Source organism: Rhagoletis pomonella, unplaced genomic scaffold (genome assembly GCF_013731165.1).
Source record: "Rhagoletis pomonella isolate Grant_MI unplaced genomic scaffold, Rhpom_1.0 Rhpom_scaffold_00003, whole genome shotgun sequence".
Taxonomy (NCBI): domain Eukaryota; kingdom Metazoa; phylum Arthropoda; class Insecta; order Diptera; family Tephritidae; genus Rhagoletis; species Rhagoletis pomonella.
The window spans coordinates 33,626,367-33,647,425 of record NW_023458557.1 but is presented as its reverse complement, the minus strand read 5'-3'; the positions used below and the strand labels follow the sequence as shown (position 1 = coordinate 33,647,425).

The 21,059-nt window shown below is 36.9% G+C and overlaps 1 protein-coding gene across 1 annotated transcript in view; it reads left to right on the top strand.

Annotated features, from left to right (window-relative positions):
- Positions 1–20,838, top strand: part of LOC118735158 (phosphoribosylformylglycinamidine synthase) — a gene marked incomplete at its 5' end in the record, with an annotated part of 350,157 nt that extends 329,319 nt beyond the window's left edge. The window contains 1 exon segment of the mRNA XM_036464794.1: positions 19,502–20,838. Within this exon segment, the coding sequence (XP_036320687.1) occupies positions 19,502–20,196 (695 nt within the window).
- Between the last annotated feature and the right edge of the window lie 221 nt (positions 20,839–21,059).

Genomic DNA, 21,059 nt, shown 5'->3' with positions numbered 1-21,059 from the left:
TTCACATAGATAGCTTATGAGCTAGGTTGAAAAATAGGCTACTTTTTTAAGAGTTACCACCTGCTATAAAAGTTTAATTAAATTAATACGCGGAAAAGTCTGAACTGATTTGCATGAAATTTTGCAAGCAGATAGCTTATGACCTAGTGGAAAATAGACTAATTTTTTGGAAGAGTTGCCGCCTGTTAAAAAAGTTTGAATCAAATTAATAAACGACTGAACAGATTTGCATGACATTTCGCACAGAGATAGCTTATGACCTATGTTGGAAAATAGGCTACTATTTTAAGAGTTATCACGTATTAGGAAAATTTAATTAAATTTATACGTGGAAATGACTGAACTGATTTGCATGAAAGTTTGCACACAGATAGCTTATGACCTAGACTGGAAAATAGGCTACTCTTTTAAGAATTGCCACCTGTTTGAAAATGAAATTTTGCTCAAAGATGGTTTATGACCTGGATTGAAAAATAGGCTACTTCCTTAACCGGTTTTCCGATCAGAACGAAATTTAGTACACTTACTACGGATTTCGGAAGGATGGTCTTAGACTGAAAGTAAGTCCGATAACTCAAGGCCCCTCCCATACAAATTGGAATTTTCATATTACATACATATCTCTGGAAGTATTTGTGGGAGAGATCTGAAACTTGGTATAGTGATATGCATGTGAAATCAATGTTGGCATTAATCGATTGATGTTTTAAATAGTTAGTTAATTCGATTAAATTCAATCTGATTACAGTTAATCATGATTAATTTTAATCCGACTAAACAGTTAATCGTAACCGCGATTAAAAAATTAATTTTTAATCATTAACTCTTAATTTGATCAAGTAGGTTTGGTGATTAATTAAGTAATGCTGGAATTGCCCTGTGCACACAAAGCAAGTTAATCCGGTATGGCTAAGTCGGGTTTCCTCATCAATCTAAGCAATTTGGTGTGCATTTTCATTAAGATATATACCAACAAACGTTTTACAAACTAGGTTTGTAAAAGTTCCCAGTTTATGTATTACTAATAACAATAATTATAATTTTTTTATATTACGTCTTTTTATAAGCGTAAAACACAAAATAATTACTATAACTGGTGTTTGCTTTCAAACTCGGACAAACTAGACAAATTAATCAGATTTTATTTTTAATTGGATTAAAGATTAATGTTTTAAATTAATTAAACGTAATCGCAGCCAGCGGTTAACGATTAAAAAAAATGTTATCATTAATCGTACAGTTGATTACGACTAATTAATTTTAATCGTCAAACGCGATTAACATTTTAATCGTTAATTTTTAATCGTTAATCAGATTAACAGTTTGCCAACACTATGTGAAATCATGTTCATGTTCACGGAGAAAAATGTACGTTTTTGGAAAAGAGGCGTAGCACCTCCCATACTGACTGAAAGTTTCATATTGCATATCTCTTCAAATGTTTGGGGTAAAGCATTCAAGCTTGGTATGGAAATACATATGTGTGCATGTATGTATGTGAAACTAATACCATACTCATGGAGAAAAATGAGAGTTATTGGAAAAGGTGGTGTGGCAACTCCCATGCAAATTGATTTTTCTATGCTGCATATCTCTGGAGGTGTCTATTGCAGAGGACTGGAACTTGGCACCGAGATGTGTATACAAAATTAATTCCATACTCATAGAGAAGACTCTGCGTTATTCGAAAAGGGGACATGGTTCCTGCCGTACAAATTTACTGTTTTGTACTGCTTATCTCTAGAGGTGTTCATGGTAGAGTACTGGGACTTGGTACTGGGGTATGTAAAATCAATTCTAAATTCATGGAAGAAGATTAGGGTTATAAGAAAAAGGGGCGTGGCAATTCCAGTACAAATTTACTTTTTCTTGCCACATATCCCTGGAAGTGTTTGTGGAAGACAGAATAAATTTCATTAAATAGAAAAGGGAGAGCCGGGTTCGGCCTTATAATCTAAAGCTCTCTTGAGGCATTTGCTACAGTAATGAGAAGTGGTATTTTATCAAGGCCAGGTTACTAAATTTGAGTTGGAAATATTAGAACTCGCCGTGGCACCTCCAAGAAGGTTACACGTTCACGCGTCGTATACCTGGAAACATTTTAAGGTAAACTTAGAGGGATTGATACATTTCGTATGCCTAGCGCGCAGACGAGATTTTATAATTTCATAGTTTTAAACGGCCTAAATACCTTAACTCGCTTAAAAAATAACGAGCTATAACGAAATGGGCACAGAAATAAAATCTAACATCATTCAATTATTTTTCCTATTTGTATAAAAGCGCGGGGTGAAACCCGCGGGTATAAGCTAGTATATACATAAATAAAAACATACATATGTGTATATATGTATGCCCAGCCAGCAGAGAAACGGACTTTTTGCCGAAAGTGAAGTTTTCGTTCATTTTTCGTATCCGGAAACGCTCAGAAAACGATTTCCAAAGTTGTTAATTTTTCGTATCCGAAAAATGTCATCATCTTATTTCAAAAGAATAATTTTAAAATATTTGTTCAAACTGAGCATTTGAAAACATGTTACGTATTCGTCAGTAGCTGAGTGTGCAGAGAAGTGTGCTACTATTTGTTAGCCTTCAGGAGGTCCCAGGTTCGTATTCCGTCAGAAGCAACACATTAAAATTATTTATTCAAATTGAAATAATTGCTGAATCTTAAAATTGTTTTTGTTTGGTTTCCAGTAACTATGAAAAAGTGTCTGTGAAGTTCAAAATGAAATCGTTTTCAACGAAAAATTTAATCAGACAAATTTCAGGAAAACAGCCGAAAGCGCATCCGTTTTACACCCATTTTCGATAGTTTTCTCCACATACGTTTCGGCTGAACACTTTGGTGGGAGAATTGATCTGAAACACGTCCGAAAATGGAATCGGAAAACGGATGAAACATCAGGTTTTTATACGAAATTGTTTCCATTTTCGGATACGTTTCCGGATATTTTGCTGGCTGGGTGTATATACATATCTGCATGTGTGCGTACAATCCTTTACTCAAAATTCTTAGTTAATGCAATTTTTATCCCATACATTTTTGCTGACCAAACAACCCGTTTGCCTGTCTAATCTGCTTGCCTCATTTGCCTCGTTCGTTTACTCGCCTCGCTCGTCTGCTGCTGCAAATGAGTGCCTCGCTCGCAACGACGGCCTCGCGAGTGCTCGTTTGCATACAGCCTCGCTTGTTGCTCGTGAGTTGCGCAAGCTCAGAGCAAACTCACGAGCGAGCGAGGGGCTAAAATGAGGCAAATCCGAACCCTGATCACAACGAAAGGCCGAGAGTTATACAAAGCCATACAGACTGCAGGCTGCAAAACAATTTCAAGTGGAAAACCTACTTACTGGCCCTCGGATACGAATAAAGTTCTTGACTTTGTCGATTTTTTCATACTTAAAAATATATCGTTAAACCACCTCTCCATTGCAGAGGAGTTTGACTTAAACTCAGACCATTCATCCGTAATATTAGCTATACACGATGAGCCTATACCAAGTACAAATAATCCCCGATTGGTTAACTCATTCACGGACTGGAATTACTTTCAAAAGTCACTCGATTCTTTCCCTACAACTCCTGATGCAATTACCACTGTTGATCAGCTTGACGATGAAGTTTTACGATTCACCCAACGAATCCAACATGCCGCTTGGAGCAGTACTCCTACACAGAAGCTTATCCAGAACAGGAAAAAATATCCCGCCTCTATTATGGACATGGTATCTGAAAAGAGGAAGCTTCGTCGACGGTGGCAGCAAAGTAGATTTCCTGAGATCAAGACGAGATTAAACAAAATAACGAAGCAGCTACAGGCGGCAATCAAAGCTTTTAAAACGATTCATTCAACCGCTTCTTATTAGGACTAACGTCGGAAAAGACCACCGACTACTTATTATGGAAAGCTGCTAAAAATCTTAACCGGCCAACAACCCACTGTGCTCCACTCAAGATCGATGAGAATACGTGGGCAAAGACTAGCGCACGAAAAGCAAGTTTGATACAATAAGCACAGCCTGCTCCGGAGGTAACTCCCGTATAATGCACGTTAGTCCTGAAGAGGTTGCAGTCAGATTAGCAAGTTGAAGGTAAAGAAATCACCGGGCTTTGGCCTTATTACAGCTGAAGTTTTAAGAAACCTACCCCATGGCAGTATTGTTTACCTGACGTACTTATTTAATTGCTGTTGCTAGAGTATGTTCCCATCCATTGGAAAATGGCAGAGGTCATTATGATCCAGAAGCCTGGCGAGCCACCTAATGAAGTTTCTTGCTACATGCCAGTTTCGCTACTCCCTTTGCTATCAAAACTCTTTGAAAAACTGTTGTTGGCACGCCTACTGCCGATTATAGATGAAAGATGTCTGATCCCGACTCACCAGTTTGGATTTCGTAAACACCACTCAACCATTGACCAAGCGCACAGAATCTTGAAAAACATTTAGTCTGCGATGCAAGAAACGAAAGTTTGCTCTGCTGTAATTTTGGATGTTTCGCAGGCTTTTGACAAGGTCTGGCACGATGGACTCTTACTAAAGCTAAAGGCACTTCTAACAAAAGCGTTTTGCGAGATACTGGCCTCGTATCTAAGTGATAGGTACTTTCGCGTTAGGAATTAAAACTCATTCTCTGCCCTGCAAAAAATAAATTCTGTTTTGTATCTTCTATACACGCACGACTTGCCAAGTCAGGAGAAATTTGTGACTGCAACATTTGCTGATGACACGGCGCTCTTGGCGATCGGAAAAACTGTAGAAGAATCTACAAATATACTACAATCTGCAATTAATTGTGTAGTGACTTGGGAAAAGAAATGGCGCATTAAGCTCAACAATTCAAAGTCGGTGCACATAGTTTTTACACTAAAGAAGTTACCATACAAACCAATCTTCATAAATGGGATTAGCGTTCCCTATGTCAACGAAGCAAAGAATCTCGGCTTTACACTTGATTCTAAGCTTCGTTGGAAAGCGCATGTTAAGAAAAAGCGGGAACAGCTCAATATTAAACTGAGTAAACTAAATTATCTAATTGGCAGACATTCGAAACTCTCAATTCACAACTTTATAAGCAAGTGTTGAAGCCAGTTTGGGTTTACGGCATTCAACTGTGGGGTTGTGCGAGCGAATCTTGCATAAACATCATGCAGAGGTTTCCAAATAAGGTACTACGAGGTATAGTTAACGCTCCGTTCTACGTGAGGAATTCGGACCTGAATCACGATCTTGGTATGCCTATTTTCGCTGATGTGGTTAAGCAATCTGCCAGAGCTCATCAACAGCGGTTGATATCTCATGTCAACTTGAGTGTTTCCAAACTACTCCTGGTTTCAACACCCCGGCGGCGTCTCAAACGCACAACTGTATGTGGCCTGATGGGAAGCTAGTAGCAGCACTTGTATTTTAAGTATTTTTGTAATTACTATGTAAATTACATTCCGCTTACCACAAATTTTTAAATCTATTCCAACAAAATTGCTTGTTAGTATGTCTTTTGTGTTTCATATTAGTTGCAGTGTCGCAGTGTCAGAGCGTATTAATGCCACCTTGTTTAATGCGTTAAAAAAAAACAAAAAAAAATGTTATCAACATGAGTCTTATAAATGAATTCATTACCGGCTGGTGGTATGTAAGACGCGCATACGTACAAAATTTTTGATGCGGTTTGTAGTTTCACACAAACCCTGGTCAAATAGCGAATCATCTCCCTATAATTGAACTAGCGACGGTCGAAGGCTACAACGAGATGCTATAAGTACTCCGCCACCCCTATTGCAGCCCGACTTAAATGGATCTCGATCCTTACGAAAAACAGTATATAGCTTGCGGTCAAAAAACTCGGCATACAAAAATGTAGCATTAAGCCATGTCTCAATATTTACAAATACATCGAATTCCAACTGGGAACTTAGCAAACGCACGTCCATCGACTTCGTTCTGAGCCCCGACGCATTTTGAAAATAAACTTTTAAATATTTGTTTATTCCGCAAGAGGGGTGAGCTAAGCTTTCTCGAGAGTTTGTGCACTTTTCTCGAAAAAACGAAATTGACGAACTGTCACATTCATAGGCCAGATGTCAGGCGTTAGCAAAGACATGGAAGGAACACCCAATTTAAAATTCACATTTTTTAATTGCGAGGTAGGAGTGCCCTTCTTTACCAATTTGTAACAGGATAGAGCATTTTTATCCAAACCTGCATTTATGGCAATGTGGTCTTTATATTATCTTCAGTAACAGACGGCGCGAACGAAGACAAATTTAACCATTTAAGGCGCGCCGCTACATTCAAATCTGCATTAGTATTTGAGCAAACAATAATTTTTCATTGCGCTTGTTTCTCTTCACCATGTTGCACTGTGGTTCCGACGCGACTGCGTTACCAGCAGCGTTATCAACTGCATTACCAGCAGCATCAGCAACTGCGTTACCAGCAGCATCAGGTGTCAGCATATTATCAACATTGTTTATTTCTTGAAATTCTTTCGCACCAGAATTAGCACCAACACGACTTACAGCATTGTTTTTGCAAGAGGTTTTAGAGTGGTCGGATAGATTAGAAACAACAGCGTTTTTTGATGCCGATTGCGATTGCACTTTAGGGTCAACGAATACTTTTTTTATTAAGTTCAAAGTAATACAAGGCAAGCGAAGAGAAACAAGTATAATGCAAAAAAAATTGTGGTCCTTAAATATAAACTACCCTTTAGTTTCATGTTGTGGTTCTTTAATTTTCGTATTTTAAGGGTGTCTCAGGATTAAGTGAATTTTCATTTTTGAGAGAAGGAGATTCGTGCTAATATTTATATTGTCTGATACTTACCTCAGAATATGTTTGACCAAGATATAATAAAAAATCTGTGAAACCTGAGAAAAAATGTTTCCCCTAATAATTAATACAATTTATATACATATGTATAGGGGCCCGTGATTTTTAGTCCTGGCCTCGAGTTTTCTCTCGATGGCCCTGGTCACGGCACATCACAGTTCCGTCACTTCCGAGGAGTATCAGTCAAAAAAAATATCGTTACCTGAAAATTAAATGGCACAATTCACACTGAGCCGGCACCGTTACGAATCAGTTCCGTGACGTGTGATGATGAACAGTTTATAAAATTTTTTAGAAAATATCCTGTACTTTATCATTTGTCTAATGAAATGTACATTAGCGTCGGCCGAAAATCCGCTTTTTTAGAATATTGATCGGTAATAGCAAAAATATTGTTCATTATGCTCTAAACACAATCCGTGTGAAAAATTACAATTTTTGGTCTATATCTTAGGCTCGCCCAAGGCCATCAAATTTCAAGTGCTAAAAAGATTTTTTCTTATGGGTCGATTACGGATTGCAACGCAATCACGGTTCGGTTGGCAGCTGGCAACGCAACTGGAAAGAAAATTTGTATTACGAATGGCAACTATCGTCATTTGCTGTAGAGTTATCGATAATCGAAATTTGACAGTGCGACAACCAGCAAGTGGCTGTAAACAAGCTGTGCGAGTAAAATTAAATTATTAAAATAAAGAGTTTTTAAGAAAAGACAGCAATAAGTTCATCACAATTATTTGTTTAAGACGAAGAGAAGTGCGTGAACGCGGCCTCAATAGGCGACATTTAACGGATAATTCCAATCCTCTAGAGCTACCGCGTGCACTGTAAGCAAAAGTTAATGCTGTAAAGGGCTTTTCTTTTATTATCGTTTTGTGTTCATTTTCAAAGCATATCGAGAACTTCAAAAAGGAGCTGTAGTATAATTGATTAATAAACAGATGAACCTCTTCGTTTAACTTCAATACCTCCGCGCATAAAAGTTTGCGCACCTCTTCGATTTTTCGCAGAAGGAAATGCCACAGCAATGACTTCAATTTGGAAAACTGGGTGTGTCGGTAGTTTTAAACAAGTTGCTTCAGTTGATACAGGAAAAATCTTGCAATCAGTGTTCGCTTTTCTTTTGGCAAAGGGCGTACTCCACGGGAACTAAAATTTCATGTTATTGTTTTGTTATTTTCAAAATATTCTGTAAAAGCAAACTGCAAACTAAAAAGTAAAATATATGACATACTTTTCAATTTTTGCTCCTAAATACGCCCCAAAAACCTTCACAGCAACCACAAAAATGTAGTCGCCTGTATACACACTTTGTAGCAACTGCAGTTGTCAGTTGAAAGTTTCCAGTTGCCATCTGTAATATCGTTTTCGCAACTAGCAACGCAACTGAAGTTCGATTGCTATCGATAATCGACCCATTACCTTACTTCGATTCTCTACAAAAAGGTCCAGATATCAAATTATGTAGGACTAATACTTTCGAAGATACTTACAATTTTATTAAAACAAGGTATTAATTAATGTATCTATTAATTTTTATTTTTTGAGCACATTGAATTTTGATGGAGATGGGGGAGCCTAAGATATTGACCAAAACTTGTCATCTTTCACACGGATTGTTTTTAGAGCATAATGAACCATATTATTACTATTACCAATCAAAATTCTAAAAAAGCGGATTTTCGGCCCACGCTAATGTACATGGATATAAAAACTGTATATGTAAGTCCAAATTTCAGACTTTGTGCAAAAATTGTAATAGAAACATTTTTCTAAATTGCATCTACAATGTAAACAATCTAATTAGAATTTTTGGAAACAATTTCGCTAATTTTTGGTATTTTTTTGTTGCGGTGTTACGCATTTCTTTCTATACACATTTGCACTATATTATAAAAAAATTTTAACTGCATACCAAAATTTTTTTTTCTATAAATTCTAATTAAAAAGTTTGCAATTTATATTCAACAATTTTTTTTGAGCTTGAGGTCGTTTTTAATGAAAAACTATTGTGGAAAAGCAACCACTTCTACCATTTTTTTAAATTGTTGTTGCTTTTCCACAATAGTTTTTGATTAACAACGCCCTCAAGTTCAATAAAATTGTTGGATATAATTGTCATAAGGCCACAAATAACAAAAACAAAGTTTGCGATTTAGATACAATTTTTCAAATTTTTGCACAAAGTTTGAAATTATGACTTAATTACGAACTTGCTAAAATGTCGCAACCCTATTTATTTTTCCGACACTAAAGTCAGTGTCAAAAAATTCCACTCACTGATTTATTTTACAATATTCACAGTACTTTTCATAAATACTCTTCGGTAACTTTTAATAAAACTATAGACCTTTTTTAATCTGAAAGCGTATATATAACAGTTTCAAACTTTGCACAGAATTCACCCAAAAATTTCCAAATTTTAAAAGCTTTGGGTCGAAACTTCAATCAGACTTTTTAGAACAATTCCTTGTGCGCAGCTTTGTAGCCTATTTTATTTTATACCACATTCCCAAGATTTTTTTATATGGAAAAAATTATGAAAGAGCGCCAGTAAAAAACTGTCAAAACTCAGATTAAAAAAGTGGAAATTTTGATGACAAGTTTTTAAAATTTGAGATTTTTTTGTGCAAAGTTTGAAACTTTAATAAAATAAGAATTAAAAATTACCGAAAAATATTTGTCATGCAAAACATTGTGAATCTTACAAAGTAGATCCGTGTGGGAAATTTTTTACGCTGACTGTTTATTTATAATGAATAACAAATAACGAATTGTCACGGTACACTGTACAGGACGCACTTGCTAGCAAAAATGACTGAATGCAGCCAAGAATTCGTGACGGATATGTGTAATACAACAGCTATTTTAATTAAGACTGAAGGTGACGGTGGCGGTTCGGAGCCGTGACGGAACTGTGACGTGACTGATGAGTGCGGATAGATAGCTCTTTTCAATATTATCTAGCACTTTTTTATCTCAAGAAAATTTTAACTGTATTTGGTAATATATCAAAATTAAAAATCTGTAATTTCATTGTACAAGTGTTGACTAAAATTAATTTGGCTTTGGTGATCTCAGGCTATTTTCGATACCTTCATGTTATTCTATTTCGATTAATACTTAGAAAAGTTCCATTCCTAATGCAAATGAGGCGTAAGCAAATGGAAAAAGGGAAAATAGCAGGTCTATTCTGCGCTGGTAACATATATTTCGTAAGCGGTAATTAAAGTGTCTGTCAATTTTTAAACCTTTTTCGCACTCTGTGCGCTCTTGTAACCGGTAAATTTGGTTACCATCTCATAAACTGGTAACAAAATATTGCCCCGTGAAATATGCAATACAAGAATTTCCACAAATTTCACTGCATTACCAACGTACCTAGAATCGCGGTGACAAGAAGTGGTAAAATTTTTTGATAATACAATTTTCCGGTCACAATATCTTCGGCAACGTGAAAATATACCTGTAAGTCGATTAGTTTCTACCACGCGCGCGGGAGCACACAAGCTATGTATACTGGGCAGTAATTCGAACTCCGATAAGCTCAAACGGTGTATTCTCTCTTAGGCGGCCACGGTAGAAAAAGAAAGCCAAAACGTAAGCGTTGATAAAATTACAAATTTCGAAATGCATTGGAAAAAACAGACTCCACCATAAACTCTTGGATCTAGGTTAAAGAATTCAATAATTAATTAGAACAAAATATTTTTTCTTAACGCGCGGATTTTGTTTTTACTTTACTTACGTTACCGTAAGGAGAGAAGGAAATAAAACTTATCGGAAGAATGTTGCGAAAAAATTATTCGTAACCCGAGTTTTTATGGTCAATTCAAATATCTGAAATTGTAGATTTTAACAGTTTGTTGAGTATTTTTAGTTCATCGTCTAGTTTATATAAGTATATGCATACATATACATAAGTGTTATAAGTGCCGTAGCAATGGAATCGAAATAAATGCACCTTATTTTGTTTGTAAAAGTTTTTTCAGCACTTAAATTTATAAAATTCGTTATTTTTATTAAAATAGCGGAAAATGTAAAAGCAACTTTACGTTAACAAATAAAACAAAAATTTAGCTCTTCATTTTAACTACTATTAGCATTAGTTGCGTTCGCGTACCTGTTAATTATTGAAAGTTATCAAAAACTATCAGCTTTTTGCGTTCGCGTACGCAAAAAACTTGCAAAGTAGGGGAAATTGAGAGAGCAAAGTGACATTTCATTTTGAGGGGAAGCTGTTAGTTTCTGCTGGAAAAATTTTTACCAACAGGAAAACATCAAAACAGCTGGTAGGAATTTACGCAAATCACAACATTGAATTTTATGGTTTGGAAGTTGAAAATGATAAAATGCGACTAATTAAACTTGTAAGAACTAATTAGTTATTCGTTTAATCAATAACCTGTTTCAGGATAACACTTTGTGATGAGTTTTCGTACGTTTCAAGTTTTACACTTTTGAATGTAAACCAAAACTCTATCAGCTGTTCGTCTAACTTGCAAGTTTCTGCAAATTTTCTGTTTGCGTACTATTCTGGATATTTTTCTCTTATGAGAGAACAGATGACATTTCGCCTGAATTTTGCTGTTGTATGTTTTTTATTGGAGATTTAAACGAACGTACCTATTATTTAGCTCTTGTTTTTCGACCGATTTAGCTCTGTCCACACTGGACGTGATGGAGGCTAACAGACCTCGGGCTCGCATTCAGTGCGTTGATAAACATAGGGATATAGAGGTTTGGATCAATATGCAGGAACTTTTTAAACCAATGTTCTGTCTAACAAGGTGGTAGTTTTTAAGCCTTGTGTGGTAGATGTGGTAGAAACCCAAATTTTAAAAAATATGTGATAGATCTACTACACATGGGGTAGAGGTTTAAATTGAAACAAAGCAGCACGAATGCATTATTGGCATTGTATAAATTTCGTATCGGGATCGCATCAGTGAAAAGCAACATGCAAACATGGAACTCATCCATATTAATGTATTAATACTCACAACGTTTCCGAACTACCATTACGACCCAATCGAGTGGCTTTTGTTCAAAGACTCGTCGAAAAATAGTTTGAGGGCAGTTCTCTCGTTTACCGATACCTCAAGAAGCTCAGTCCCAATTACAATAAGACACACACGAAAATTACGCTTAAATGAAGATGAAGAAGTAGGAAGTCCACGCCGATGATGACTTCAACCACAATGTCTGCCACTATGGACTTTTGTAACACTGCCACATTCCCTATTGCATGTTACTTCTCCTACGACTTGGGTGTCTTCACCAGTTGCTTGCCTCAACCTTGCTCCAGGTAATGACTTTCCTCTTAAGTGACGCGCCCGTACCAAGCGTTAGTACTCGCTCATGTCCGTCCACATAGCCACCAACAGTAACGTTGCTCGCTTTTGTGCCAATTTGCGAGATGGATATTATGGGCCATTTAATTGCAGGATCCAGCGAGCGCCACTTCCTGCTGACTTGTTTTAGTTTACTGAGTTGTTAATCCCACTGGAAATGGCCTGGCCTTCCACATTTAAAACATTTGCCAGAGCCATCTTTTTTACACCCATCAGTTGGATTATCTCTCGCTTGGTATACATGTCCCTCATTCCGTTGATGAACTTCTGGATTTGTATCCTTTCTAGGTGCTCACGAGATGCGTCCCCAATTGCCAAGGGGGCCAACCTCTCGATCTCTGAGGCGAATTCCCGTAGAGAGTCGTTGGATTTTTGGCAGCGATTCTCCAGCTCTATCTGGCAAATCTGTCTCCTGTGCTCGCTACCATAACGTCTTTCCATTGCCTCCATTAACGCATCGTAATTGTTCCTTTCACAGTCAGGAATAGCCTGAAAGATTTCCACTGCTGGTCCTTTTAATGCAACGAACAGCGCAGCGGATTTCTCCTCCACCCTCCAATGATTTGCTGTAGCTGTCTTCGAATTATGCCGTTAAAGGATGGAGTCTTTACCTTGGGAGCGTTGGTCGATAGCTGGACGATTCAACTGCAAATCACGGAGAGGAACTTCCAATTCTTTTACCTTAGCCTCAGCTTTATCTTGTCTATCCTTGATCGTGCATCCTGTACTTCCAGCAACTGCGATACGTGTGTCTTCTGTGCTTGTAGCTGGGACGAAATATCTGACGACAGCTGCGACATCTGTGCTTCCATCATCTGTGACATGCGTATATCCTGTGCTTCCTGCTATGTTGCCAACTTTGCTTCCAATCTTGATGATATCTGTGAAATGGCAACCAGTAGCATCTTCATGCCTATTACTGTTGATGAACCTGGAGCCTTTTGCTATTCTTCAACCTTCCCGACTGCTTGCTGCATACCCTTCGACGAATTAGCAGTCTCTTCGTTATCCTCGACCTTCATGGATGCCTCGTCGTCCTCACGATGGAAATCGTATTTGTCAACGTCGATGCCTTCTTTTTGCATAGCCTCTCGCAGCCGTGATAGTATCCTCACTTTTCTTCCAGTGGTTGCTAAATTTCGCTTTTCTAATTCCTATTTGAGTTCTTCAATCTTTAGCTCTTAAATTTTTGTCATTTTCAGGACTACTCCTATGGAATTTATTTAACAATCCCAATTCTGACACCAATTGTCACGATTATCCTTAACTACTTGACGGATTTCGCAAAAATCTCTAGGTTCGTATTGGTGGATTGTTAAATAAACGCTCACGATGACCAAATTACAGTACAATTAACTTTGTTGTACAAAAAACACTTTACAATACTTGTTTATCGCTCATTCTCTCACTCTCTCGCTGTTCGCAGTATTCATCGACTTGACGTTTCTCGCTCTCGAATTTTCTACGCCGTTCCTCGAACATTCTGCCATTTTCGCGTTGCCGCAGTACTCGTCACAATAAATAAATAAGCACTGTTTATGGTTTTACATGAAACTATGAAAAAAATGAACTTAAATCTTATAATGAACAAATCTGCCGATTCCATGGAGTTCGTTATAAACAAAATTCACTGTATACAACATAATAAAATATATATAATTAATTTACCGAATACATAAATTTCCGGTCAATGTGGTAACATGCATTGTAGCGAACGGACGTGTTTCTAATCGCTCCGCTAATAGACTCGGAAAAAAGTGTATTGAAGCCGGTACTTGCACTTGTTTTTGTGCGAATTTCACATACAGTGACTAGCTTTAAATAGTGATCGATTTATAAATCGATTTAGTGACTCTAACAAGAAAAAATAATAATGATAATAACAATAATTCAATTTTCTTATAATAAAATCAGCAATCTAACACTTTATCATGCCTTGTGAATGTGGACACAAAGTTGAGCGTACTCAGAACAAAGTGCAGTGCGCTAAGTGCAGTGACTTTTTTCACTTGGATTGTGTCGGTTTACGTTTGTCTGATCTGGATTTCCTGCATAATGCAGGTAGGCAGTATTTATGTAAACTATGTGTAAATACGCACGAAATAACTCTATGGGCTGTTTTCAACGAAATAGCAACGTTAAGAGCGGAGAAAGCACGCGTACGTAGTCTCGTAACTGCTTTGTACGAAGATAAGAATACTCTTGCTAAAACTACTGAAGATCTTCGTACAGAGCTGTGCTCTTTGCAAAGTAAGCTCCACGATAAAGAGTGTGCCATTTCATCGCTGACTGATGAGGTCCAAAGCCTTCGCACGTATATACGCGACTTTCTTAACACAAAGCAAAAGGCGAACAGTTACATAAAAGAGATAAATACTGCTGCCGCGGGCGTCAACGACTTCGATGCTAGTTCTACTGCGCGTACTCTTAATACGCCCACGCATAGAATCTCTTGCTCTGCCGCCCCTGCTAGTGTTGCTGATACGAGCGCGACTACGAACCCATCTGCTTGTGTTGCTGTTTCTCCCTCCGCTTTGGCACCCATGGTATATTCGACTCAGGCAGCGGCCTCGGCTAGTAACACTGTGAAGCAAGGCAATCAAAACATCGATAATAATCGTAGCTCAGACAGCGTTGTTGAAAACAAAACGAATGATAAACATAAACATGGGGTGCGTGTTGTTGGTGCTAACAAAAGCTCTGAACTGGGCGTCGCCTCTCGCTTCAAATGGCTACATTTGTCTTCCTTTCTACCGAAAGTTGAACCAGAAGAGATAATCAACTATGTGGCCAGACATACAGGCATTGAAAAGCAATCGTTATCATGCTTCAAGCTCATTAAACGGGATGTATCGACGGACTCCCTGACGCGGGTTAATTTTAAGCTGGGTGTCACGGAATCACTTTGCGGAAAGTTACTGAAAGCAGAGCTTTGGCCCGCCAACGTCACCGTTCGCCCCTTTCATTTTTTCCCGAAACAGAGAAGTCATCAGCCTGCTGCGTAACCGATTCGGATACTTATCCTAATCGCATAACACCCAATATCCAAAATACAACTTCACAACCCCGTACATCTTTTAAATCTGAGCTAAATGTTTACTTTCATAACGCCGGCGGCCTACGTACAAAAACAAACTCAATGTATCTAGCAACGTCAGAGCACATCTATGTTATTATCATCTTAGTTGAGACATGGTTGACAGCCGATTTTCTCTCGTCCGAACTTTTCAATACCCATTATGAAGTGTACCGAAGAGACCGGGTTTTACACTCGGGTGTTACAAGAGGCGGAGGGGTTCTCATTGCGGTGTCAACTAAATTCGCTAGCCGTGAAGTGAGTCTTATGCAAACAGACACTCTCACCGATCAAATGTGTGTTGCTGTTAATATTGGAGATCCACGTGAAGATGGAGTAAATGAGATAATGTTTGTCATTAGTTATATTCCGCCCAATAGCGACTATGTAATGTACCAAACCCATATTAGCAACATAAATGCCCTAGTAAGTTCTTTACAGCCCTTCCAGGCACCTTGTATTATGGGAGACTTCAACTTAGGTAACATTCAATGGATATTTAATGTTGAAGATCTCATTTTAACTCCATTCAACTTAAAAAAAAAATATTCAGAATGTCTACTATACGACTCTTTATATTCGCTCAACTTATTTCAAATAAATAATATCGCCAACGATCTCGATAGAATATTATATTTAGTTTTCGTAAGTAATGATCTAGTCTATAAGATCTTAAGATGCGACTCACCTCTGACTTATGAATCTGTTCATCATAAGGCCCTAGTGATTAGTTTTTCGTTTTATAGATTCAACAGTGCTCCTTCTGAACCGGAACTCTACTATAACTTCGCCAAGTCCAATTATGTTGCCATAAACAACTTCTTCGACTCAATAAATTGGCATAAGATCTTAAAACACTTGGATTTAATATATATGTACATTACTTTCAAAAAAGCTGTCGAAGAATGCTTGAGTCTTTACGTCCCTATACACACAAGAAAAAGAAAATTCAGTTTGCCGTGGTATAACCATAGATTGTTAAAGCTGAAATACCAAAAAAATAAAGCATACAAAAAGTTCAAAAGAACCTTGTCCATAAAAGATAAGGGAATTTTTCTTCAGCTCAGAAAGGAATTTGGGACCCTATCTAGGTTCTTGCACAAAACCTACATAAAATCAATGGAGTCTAAAATCAAAAGTAACTCTAAGTCTTTTTGGATATTTTATAACTCCAAACGCAAAATGAACGGCATCCCCAAATCGATGGAATATAAAGGATATATTTCAACCTCTGTCCTAGAGTCTTCCAACTTGTTTGCGAACTTTGGTCACGTATATGAAAGCTTTAAAAATACTGAAATTTCCTCCGAATTATTTCAATTACAGCAGGTAGTTAACATAGGAAAAATGTCGGTATCGGAAACAGAGGTTTTTGAGGGTCTATTAGAGTTAGACGCCTCAAAAGGAGAAGGTTACGATCTCCTGCCATCCTGCTTCTTTAAAAACTGCGCTAACACACTGTTCATACCTCCGCCTCTAATTTTTAATAAAAGCCTTGACTCAGGTATTTTCTTAGATGAGTAGAAAATGGCTTTCATTGTACCTATTTTTAAATCGGGCTTAAGGAATCTGGTAGAAAACTATAGACCAGTCGCTAAAATTGCTCTAAATTATTCCAAAATTACTAGACAAGCTGGTTAATAAATACTTATTCTCCGCTTTCAAGCACCCTATCTACACGCAGCATCATGGTTTCTATCCTGGAAGGTCTACATGTACCAACCTCGCTATTTTTTCAAATTTCGCTTTGGACGCAATGAGAATGGATCTCACGTCGATGTTCTCTACACAGACTTCACTAAGGCTTTTGACAGTTTAGACCATGACCTACTTATCGCAAATTGGGGATGATGGGAGTTCATTCCATCGCTTTAACTTTGCTTGACTTTGCTTACTTGAAGAACAGGAAGTTAATAGTCAAAGTTGGTGACAGTCTCTCTCGGGCAATTTCAGTTACTTCTGGTGTACCCCAAGGTAGGCCCATTACTCTTCACTATCTTGATTAATGATGTCGTTAAGGTCTTCAAACTTATTGAATGTTTACTTTACGCCGACGATCTCCAGCTTTATCATCCTATTAAGCTCCCTGAAGATTGCGTAGCTCTACAGAATGATATTAACTCCCTCATATTATGGTGTAAATGTAACAGATTAATGCTAAATTTCCGAAAATGTAATCTCATAACCTTATCGCGGTCGGTAACATTTAACATTTAATTAACATAACATTTAATTACGTGTGCGGAACAGATGCTAGCTTCCAGCGTGTTACCACTGTCAAAGACTTAGGGTTTTATCTCGACACTAAGTTTAGTTTCGACTATCATAGGGAATATATAATTTCTGCTGCCAACTCAAAACTCGGCTTCCTCAAAACGTAACTCAAAGGAATTTATAGACCCGCTGACTCTTAAAAGCCTCTTTTCAAGCCTTGTTCGATCTCTTCTCGAATATGCCAGCCTTATTTGGGATGCGGCATTAACAGCACATTCCGATCGACTAGAGAGAGTTCAGAGAAGCTTTACAAAATTCGCGCTTCGCCGAATGTACTCACCAGACTCGATGCCGTCTTACAATCTTCGATGTAGGATCTTAAACCTAGAGATCCTTTCTAGAAGAAGAAAAATTCAAGGCATTATCTTCATTATGGACGTTATGCATAACAGAATTGATTCACCTGAGTTATTATCGCTTCTAACATTTAACGCTCCCGCCAGACCTCTCAGAGATAAATCCATCTTCTATATTAAATATAGAAGAACTACTTACGGCCTGAATGAACCGATTCATAAGTTTATGTCGCTACTTAATGTTATATCTTCCCAATTCGATATCGACATGACCAGGGAGTCATTCAAAAACTACTTAAATATTATTTTATGTATTAAATTTGTTTCCTACCCTTAGTTATTATAAAATTATACCTTAATGTTATTATGTTTAATTATGTACCATCGGAACCTGTGAGGGCTAAGCCCAGTAGGTTAAACTTGAATAAATAAATGTGATCTACCACACTATCAGCAAAATTTGTTGTGAAGTTATTCCTTTTCATTTAAGTAATACACATTCTAAATCAGACCAAAATATGTATATCAACCCCTGCTTGTCCTACCGGCTAAACTTTCTGTGGAATTATTTTTTCCATGTAAGTAATTTTCGTTCTAAATATGAACCTAATTAGACCGTATATACGGGGTTTCCACATATCACACACCGTCTGCAAAAGAGGCACAACTCTTAGGTTCATTTTTCGCATAAATCAATTTGTAGGATTATCTCCAATTAATGTAAAAATATGTTTTTCTTCATGATTATATTCTCCAACTAAAAACTGATATACCTGCTTTTGATAATCGTTGAATCTGTACGATCCACAAGCCGTTATAGTATTTTTAGATCTGATTTTTGAGTTGTACCTCTTTTGAAGATGGTGTGCGATATAGAGACTCTTGCGCCCCTAGGATTACTTTATCTTTCATATTGTATTGCCAGCAGGTTCTGAGCTAGATTTGATATTTCAAGTCTCTAGCTCATCGGGAAGTTGCAAGCTAAACAAAACCTTGTTATAAAAAGGTTTTCAAATATAAAAAAAGTTGTTTCTAATAGCGGTTGCCCCTCGGCAGACAATGGCAAACCCCCGTGTATTTCTGCCATGAAAACAGCTTTTGTTAAGAATACAATCGGCCTTCGGGGGCGTAAAACTGTTGGTCCTCCCCTTTGTGTGCCAACCTCAAGGCGCACGCCACAAATCGGAGGAGATGCTCGGCCAAACACTGAGCTATTTTGAAAGTACCAATCTATTATTATGATTAATATGTATATCTCATTAAACCAAAACAATCTGTTGCATAAAATCGACGAATATTTTTTTATATGGACATATAAATAGGGACTAATGGCCTTATTCATAAAAAATAAAGTAGCTTTAAAAAAGGTTTATAAACTGAAAAATGTATGAAAACGTCACTTTGTAAAGCTCTTTAAACCTACTTTATTTTTTATGAATAAAGCCATAAGATTCTATGTAAAAATTAAACAGCATTTATGTTAAATATGAACTCATTTTTAAATGTAAGGACTCATTCGTTTTCCCCCTTGAAATAACCAGAATTATGCATAAGTTACATCTCAAAAAAATACTTTTTTTTAAAGCACATCAAATGTGGCACACACTATGAATTTATGTATCCTTATTTTTATTTATTTTCTGACGGGCTTTATTTTTTATTTTTTTGCAGGAAAAACGAATTTGGATCGATACCGTGGCATAGTGTTTCCGGGAGGCTTTAGTTACGCTGATACTCTGGGATCTGGTAAAGGCTGGGCCGCAAATATTATGTTCAGTAATTTGCTTAGACCTCAGTTTCACGCATTCAAACGACGACATGATACCTTCTCGTTGGGAGTGTGCAATGGATGTCAGCTTATGGGTTTAATTGGATGGGTAGGACTTGCCGACCCATCTAATACGCAATTTATTGATGTGCCAGACGTTGCCTTACTACATAATAAATCTGAACGTTTTGAATGTCGATGGATTACCACACTTGTTGAGGATAGTAATGCAATGATGCTAAACAAACTGAAAGGTTCCGTTTTGGGTTGTTGGATATCACACGGAGAGGGAAGATTTTCATTCCGTAGTAACGATGTTCTAAATTCCTTAAAATCAAAGCGATGCGTTGCAATACGATATGCCAATGACAAAGGCGAAGCAACAGAATTATATCCAATGAATCCAAATGGAAGCATTGATGGCATAGCTGGTCTGTGCTCCGAGGACGGGCGTCACTTGGCATTAATGCCGCATCCCGAACGTTGCAGTTCCATGTTCCAATGGCCATATGTTCCAGCTGACTTTAAAGTAAATTCTATGGAAAGCCCATGGCAGATAATGTTTAGCACTGCATATGAATGGTGTACTAAATCTTAGAATTTATCATTCCTAAAAACTAATGGCCTTATTCTAAAAAAATTAAATAGATTTTTAGCTATATAAAGTGACATTTTCATACAAATTTTCAATTTATAAAGCAGTTAAAGTCTTCTTTATTTTTTATGAATTTGGGTGTTAGTGTTCGAAGAAAACAAGTTAAGAAACACTATATTTACTTCTGCTTTGCAGTTTAAGGAATACTTAATATGTTACTCCTTTTTAATAACGATACATGTACCAAATTACATAAATATAAATATGAAAATATAAAAAAGTTTTATTTGATTCATCTTGCTGAAGTTTATCCACTTTTCTACATATGCGCATATATCAATGCTTATTTTAAATCAAAAGAAAAAAATTTCTTGCAGAAATATATTTTTTTTTGTAATTTAATTATATTCCAAAATTTGTATTTGTGTAAAAAAGATAAAAATAAATCATTCAGCCAAATCTAAGCATAAAATTAATCTGGTATGATAAAGGAACTTATCTGAGTTGTAAGAGAATGCAGTCATTTGCGAATAATTAGTCACTATTCAGACACAATTTTGGTGACTAATTATTCATTTTTAAAGTCTTTTTTTTGTTAACCATTTGCAATAATTTGAATAAAGTCTCTTTTCTAAGTCAATTGAATGAAGTCTCTCATTGAAGCAATCTGCAGTCATCTGAAATCAGGTATAGTTGAGCTGTAGTCAGCAACCTGCATTTTATTTTACCTGTATTATATGAATAAGTAATAAAGTAGTAACAGTACATATTTATTAAATTTTAATTTCTACCTGTCTTGTAAAAAAACCTTTTCTAAAAACAGTTGCTGTAATAAGCAGACCGAAATCTTCACAGCAATTCTACGT